General features: G+C 55.4%; 1 protein-coding gene across 4 annotated transcripts; it reads right to left on the bottom strand.

Moving 5' to 3' along the window:
* Position 1: 1 nt before the first annotated feature.
* Positions 2-7187, bottom strand: RNF215 (ring finger protein 215). Of its 4 annotated transcripts, XM_053589598.1 has the most exons (9): positions 6817-7187; positions 6426-6569; positions 5884-5955; positions 5719-5804; positions 4645-4801; positions 1396-1512; positions 1177-1320; positions 860-962; positions 6-781 (listed from the first exon to the last, which is right to left on the bottom strand). In XM_053589598.1, the coding sequence occupies exons 1-9, from the start codon at positions 7099-7101 to the stop codon at positions 759-761; spliced, it is 1131 nt and encodes a 376-aa protein (XP_053445573.1). In that variant the 5' UTR covers positions 7102-7187; the 3' UTR covers positions 6-758. The 4 variants fall into 4 exon arrangements, with proteins under 4 accessions (XP_053445572.1, XP_053445574.1, XP_053445569.1 ...); XM_053589597.1 differs by having other exon boundaries at positions 2-962; positions 4678-4801; XM_053589594.1 differs by having other exon boundaries at positions 4-962.

Genomic DNA, 7187 nt, shown 5'->3' with positions numbered 1-7187 from the left:
ATATAGTTCTATATCTTATGTTAAAATATATCCATGTTTATTTTACTATTAAAACTTCCCAACCCCAACTGTTACTTGTTTCCCAACTGTTACTTTTTTTTTTTTTTAATGGATACCCCGAAAGATGCACCACATTTATCCTGTGGCTTCAAGTATCCTGGTCAGCAACATACAGCCCCAACCAGAAGTACAGGACTAGATAGTTTCTAAGGCCTCTGGTCCTAGCCAGGCCTGGGAAGGCAGCCCAGCTGCACAGGCAGCAGGACCCATGAGCCCCAGGGCCCAATAACTGAGGGCCACGGGCAACAGAGGTATCCTGGAAGATGGTCAGGCCAGGGTGCCCCAAGGCCCGACAGCTCTTCCTTCAATACACCCCTACCCCAATAAATAAGCACCAAACCTGTCTACTATAGCTTTAGTCCTAAGGGACCCCTTGACAAGCCACAGAGAACTCCTAGAACCCTGAGGACATCTGGACTGGCTCCAAATTCTCTTCCCCAAGTGATCTGGGAACTGCCTGTGAGGAAGTAGATACAGATGCTCCAGAATTCCAGAGAGGGGCTCCAAAGCAACCTCTTGTCCTTGGATGGCAGCTTCCAGCCCTGAATCCACCGCTTGATGGTGGGTATCCCTCTTTCCCAGTGTGGATACGGTGGGGTATCCTCTTGCTTACAGGGCTTGCTGTTCTGTCCATCCTGCTGAGGGCCAGGGTATAGACACAAGAAATCCATCCCATGTGCGAAGTCTATGAGGGGCAGCTAGTCATCTGAGTAGCAGTTCCCTGCAGGGGAAGAGGAAAAAAGAACAGGGAGGAAGGCAGCAGGTGGAGTCAGCCAAGGGCCCCACGCCTGTTGCTCACCTAGGACGTTGAATTTGCACAGAGGACAGGTCTGCTGGAGCAGCAGCCACGGGTCTACACAGTCTCGGTGGAACTCGTGTTTACAGGGCAGTACCCGGAGCCACTGCAGGGGTAGGGGAGGAAGGGCTCAGGCCACAGCATCAGGACTCCAGGTAGGGGTACCTGGTCCCATGTCCCTCATCTGAGCTGGGAACCGAAACCCTGTGGCCTGTCCAACCCCATGATTCTGCTTTCTGTAGCCTGGTGGGAGGTCTCTCAGCAGTCAGTTGGGAGGCAGCTCAGGCACCCAATGGCTGGTGCCTGCCCAGGGTACCAACCTGCTTGTTGCAAAAGTAGTCCAGGCACACAGCACAGGTCTCAGTGCTAGGCTCTGGGAAGCCCTGCACTGCCCTGCTCAGACGGCAGCGCCGCGTCTTGAGGGATGCCAGTCTTCGCACTACACGGTGCTTAAACAGGTCCACCTATGGGGAAATGACAGCCACAGTCTTGCACACCCAAGGGCTGGGGGCATGGGGCTCCCTCAGGATGGCTCCCACCTGGCCTCTGGGCTCTTGCTGGCTCTGCCGTGATGCTTGCCGCTGGGCCTGGACCACGAGTCCTGTGCACAGGAGCATGGCCACCAGCAGGATGGCATTCCACAGCTGCTGCAGGGGCTTGCAGGGAGGCAAGCAGGTGTCAAGGATACTGGGGCTGTCCAATATTCTTTACTCAGGAACATCCACCCCAGGAATACCCCGGCCCACACAGGTGAGGGCCTCTGCATCCCTCCCACATGCATATTCCTCAGGGTCTATACCCTACACCCCAAGGAGAGCCATATCTGTCCCCAGCCCAGGGCTCTTCTGAGCAACAAACCTGGTGTTTTGCAGTCTACTTGGCAGCCTCAAATACTCCCCAACCCATCTTCCTGCCCAGTACCTAGTCACCCTCCCGCCCCAGCCCACCCCCATCCCACGTTTCCTCAGGCCCTGCCATCACTCACCTCCACCCAGGCTGAATGCTGGCACACCCTCTGTCTCAGAGGGAGCCAGCCCCTAAGCCCAGTGTGCTTGGCTCTCCTGGGGGTCTCATGCTGTTCTTCCCACTCATTTCTCACTCACAGCCACAGGGATCTCACCTGCACACCTGACCCCACAGCTCCCTTGCCTGACGCATTTCCCTGCAGTGCAGCTCCACCTGCCACCTCTCTCTTCTCAGCGTCCCATGCTTCTGACCAGCCTTCCACACACTGTTCCCTATCTTGAGGACTCTTTTCTTCCTTGCGCCCTTCCTCACCAAATGCCCCTGGATACCCCTTGTTTCAGAAGCTCTCCATGACCACCATGGCTGGCAAATACGCCTCCCCACCTCAACCACGAGTTTCCTTGCTGCTGCCCTCTGGGGTGCATGTGCTCCTGTTGGTAGGAGGTGACCATATTGACATGGTCACCACTGTAGCCCCAGTGCCTCACATGGCCTTTGTGGAATGAATGAATTTGATAAGGAAACAAGATTAAAAGAACACTTTACCTGGTGTCCTGGGCCCCTGGGGGTCCAGAGTTACTGGGGGAACCACACTGACTTAACACCTACCACATGCAGTGTGCTTCTAGGCTCTGCCTACTGAACAGCTGGGTCAGGAAATGACATGGCAGAGAAAGCAAAAGATGGCAAATCACGCTGTTCCCCACAGGCACATCACTGCACATGGCCTGGAGATGTGTTATGGTTGATAAACATCATCTGAAAGCTGTCTGTATTCCGAGTGGCTCTCTGCCATCATGTTCTTCCCTGACCAACGCTAAAGTTCAGCTACTGTCATGTGCGGGAGAAGGGCTGAGAAATGATTTGATGTTAAAGAGGCCACTACTCTAGATGAGGCTGGGTGCTGCTAGTGCCGTTAAGAGGTTGCTCTTGCACGGGGTGGAGGCACTTTGGGGTCCATTACTGAAGTGTCTGTGAGCCCCAGCTCCCCCTTCTGTCTTGTCCCAGGACAGTTGCTGGTGGGCAGTGGCACCTGTTCCAGGAAGCTGTCCCCAACCTCCAGGCTGAGCTCAGGTGAGTCCTGTGCCCACCACCAGCTCAGTGCTCACCCCAGCAGGGTGAAAGCATATCTCTGGCCTATCTGCTCCCCAGTATGGGCCCCCATGGGGCCCAGCTGGAGTTGCCCTGCCTTTATGCCCCATGCCATGCTATGCCCATGCCATAATGAGCCAGGCTGGCCCACAGCCATTGCAGCACGAGCACTCCAAGGAAGAGCCTGCTCTCGAGCTCTGTGCTTTGGAGCAGCCAGCAGGGACTGGATGGCCTGAGGGTATAGCCAGCCTGAAGCTCAGCTGCAGAGACCCAGCCTCCCCAAGCTCAGCTTATCTTGGGAAGACCAAGGTGAGGGGGGAAGGCAAGGCAGTGGCTGATACTCATCAGCCGTTCCCAATACATGGGTGCTACAGCTCTGGACTCCTAGAGACTGGAGGGATGGGGTGACTGCAACCTGAGGTCAGGGCTGAGATCCCAATATCCATCAGGCAGCCACTGAGATGCCTGCCACAGCCACCCTGCAGACACCTTAGCTTCCATGGCCACCCAATACTTGCTGTGCCCACTAGACCCTGATCAGCAGTATGGCTAAGGCTACTGAGCTTTGTACACTTTACCAGTCAGACTGCCCTGCAACTACAGGCATTCCCACCTCCTGGCCTCTTAGCAAATGCCTGCCCTATTCAGAAGTCTGCAGGCTACTCATGTGTTTACAAATAAGGAACATGAGACCAGAGAGGTTAAACACTCAGCCTAAGATCACTCAGCTAAGGTCTTAAAGCCAGATTGTTTTTGTTTTGTTTTGTTTTAGAGAAAGTGCCTCTCTGCTGCCCAGGCTGGAGTACAGTGGCATGATCATAGCTCACCATAGCCTCAAACTCCTGGGCTCAAGTGACCCTCCAACTTCAGTCTCCTAAAGTGCAGGGATTAGAGTCATGAGCCACCATGCCCAGCCCAGAGCCAGGATTTGAAGCCAAGTCTGCATGACTTGATGCTGCCTCACCCAGCCCACATTGGCCAAGACCTACTTAGAGGCTGCACACTAGGAGCCTGGGGTGTGCCTGCCCTGCACAGAGTAGGGACTCAAGAAAAGCTTGTGGGCAGAATGCCTTTGAAACCCCTTGATGCTAAGCATTGGGAAATTCAGAGACAATAAAATGTAGCCCTGGCTGCCAGGAGACAAAGTCACATGTCCCAGCACCCATAGGATGGGCTGTCCTAAGAGCTTTGGGAAGGCCTGACAAAGTGCTGAGGTGATGTAGCAGAGGGAGAGGAACTTCAAGCTGACGGTACAACAGAAACTTTCTAAAGAAGGTTGGTAAGATGAATTATGAAAAAGATTCTGGAGAAAAAGGATGTTCACTCCTATGGCCAAGTGTGGACAAGGCCCAGTTTCAGGAGACTAAGGCATATGTGGAGGACAGTAAGGACCAGGATGGCCAGAGCATAGAGAAAAGACTAGAAAACTAGGGTGCATGCACAAGAGAGCTCTGAAAGCTGGGCTGAGGAATCCGAACTTTAGTCTGCAGTCAGTATAGAACCAAAGAAGGAGTCTGAGCAGAACAACACACAACAGTGAACACTGAACATGACTCTGGACCAGGTGCTGCACTGTGGGCCCACCTGCATCATGTCACTGAACACTCACTCCTGTGGGTGGAAACAGCTGTCCTGGCCACCAAACCAGGGAGAGGCCACAGGATTTGTTAAGAGAAGGCCATGTATGTGGCCCTACTTGGGTCTCCCCCATATAATTGGCTAGCACCCACCTGCTCCTGGGCACGGCTACCTCCCAGGCATACCAAGTCCTGCCATCCTCCAGAACCATCCTTGGAGAGGCCACAGGTGGTCCACAAGGTCAGCTTCCACTCAATGTTGGCAGACAAGGACATTCCACTGGTGATTTCAGCTATGGCCTGAGTCCTCCTAGGAAAGAAAGTCACAGAAGGGCCAGATGGGAGGGCTCCTGTGAAACAAAATATATCTACCCACACCAACCCTGTGGGAGGATGCCCTAACAGGGGTGTCTGACCTTTTTTTTCTCTGCCATACATTGGAAGGATAAGAGTTGTCTTGGGCCACACATAAAATACACAACCACTAACAAAGCTGATTAGCAAAACAAAGGTCCGTGCATACATTTTGTGCCATCCAATGCCACAGATAAGTAAAAAAAGTCCTCACGGGCGGCGCCTGTGGCTCAGCGGGTAGGGCGCCGGCCCCATATGCCGAGGGTGGCGGGTTCAAACCCAGCCCCGGCCAAACAGCAACAAAAAAATAGCTGGGCATTGTGACAGGCGCCTGTAGTCCCAGCTACTTGGGAGGCTGAGTCAAGAGAATAGCCTAAGCCCGAGGATTTGGAGGTTACTGTGAGCTGTGTGACGCCACGGCACTCTACCGAGGGCGATAAGGTGAGACTCTGTCTCTACAAAAAAAAAAAAAAAAGTCCTCACAAAATTAGCATGTAGCCAGTGGGCTGTGTGTTGGGTTGGATACTCATGCCCTAGAATGTCATCCCTGAAAGCCTTTTGCTTTGGCCCCCAGGCCTTTCCTGCCTGTTGGTACATCCAATTTTCACACCAGCCACACCTAGAATTCTGGAAGCCCAGGAAAGAGCCAATCAGGTAGTGGCTTCCTCCTTGCTGAGGCCAGACCATTCTAGCCCCAAGAGCTACCTCCAGGCTCTAGATCCCGGCACCTCCTGCCCATTCCCTCACCCATTTTTCAGCTATGGAGAGGAGAGTCTTAAGGTTAACAGGTCCTCCTAAGCCCATGGGAGATTCAGGGATCCTCAGCACCCAGGCTCCCAGACCCAATCCTTTGGACCCTAAACTTCAACTCACTGCAGTAGTGCCTCCAATAGCTTGGTGACATTGGAAGAGTAATGGAGGACAACCACTGGCCTCAGCAGAAGCTGGGATATGTCCAGCTGCAGCGGGACAAGGAGGTCAGCAGGCCTGGGTCTCCCGGTCCCCAGCCTGCTCACCCTCACAGCTGCTCCAGTTTACCTCTCGGACCACGTTGTGGTTCAGGATGAGGAGAAGCAGGGCAGAGGCTCCCAGGAAAAGGGCCCGCCGCATCTGCAGGACAGAAGGTGGGAGGCTGGCATACACCTGGTTGCACACCTGTCTAGTCACCTACAGCCCCAGATGCTCTTAGGTCCTGGCAATGATTTAAACTCTACACTAGTTTCTGGAGGTCAAGGGCAGAAACTTCAATCCTCCTGCCTTCCCTGCAGATTCTCTGCAGGACCCAAACAATGCTGTGCCTTCCCTGGTCCTAGCAGGGCAGTCTCCCCCACTGGCCCCATCACGAACTCCCCATCCCATACTCTCAGAGCCTGGTGGAGCCTCCTGACCTCTCTGTGGCCTCCCCTCCCCTCCCTGCTTTGACACCATACTGACTCAATTTTCCAAACTGGGGTACACTGATCTACCCAGGCTCAGGGTTTCTCTGGAAGCTCTTTAAGGGACCACCTGGTAGACTGGCTCTGGTAGACGCCTTGGAACCCTTTCCTCCAGCCCTCCTCTCCCACAAACATCCCCTGCACCTGCCGGACCAAGTCCTTGGGATAGGCCTGCGGGCCACTGCCCTGATTCTCCTGATGGAACTGGGCGGCCGGCTCCTTGCCCACGTAAGCCACTGCAATCCAGCCTTCTACCGGCACCTCCTGTTCAGCATCCACGATGTCCATCTGTGTGGTGAGGGGCCATGAGCAGAGGGAGACAGGGAGGAAGACGAGGGAGGGACTCGGGTTGGAGAATGAGTTTGGAGGGGAGGGCATTTTGATGTCAGGTATTCAAAACCTGAATGTTGGGAGCCTGGGCAACCAAGGGAGCGGACGCAGGATTGTTGGGCTTGGTTCAGGATGAAGGCTGGTTCTAGGTGCGGGGATCGAGAGAGTTTAGGTGAAGCTGCCAAGATGGTTCCGGGTAGCTCACCAGGAGCAGACGACCGCCCAGTGGGAGTGCCGGGTCGGCTTCGGGGCCGACCCTGACACCCTCCAGGACCAGAGCGTCCTGCCGCGGCAGCCTCACGTCCACCCGCACGGCTCGGGCTCCGCCCCGCCCCGCCCCGGCCGCAGGCTCGCTGCCGTCAGCCGCGGCCCCAGGCCCCGCCAGGCCAAGCCACAGCGGCAGCAGGGGCAGCAGCAGAAGCAGTGGCGTCGGGGGCTGCGGCGGCGGAGGTGGCGGCGACCTCAGTGAAGGGCGAGCGGCGGGGCCCATGGCCCGATCCGGGGAGCTGGAGAGACAAGGGTGCCGGGGGTCCCGGGTGAAGGGGGAGAGGAGACAGTGAGGCCACGGCCGGACGA

Source organism: Nycticebus coucang, chromosome 4 (genome assembly GCF_027406575.1).
Source record: "Nycticebus coucang isolate mNycCou1 chromosome 4, mNycCou1.pri, whole genome shotgun sequence".
Lineage (NCBI taxonomy): Eukaryota > Metazoa > Chordata > Mammalia > Primates > Lorisidae > Nycticebus > Nycticebus coucang.
This window is presented reverse-complemented; position numbering and strand designations above follow the sequence as displayed.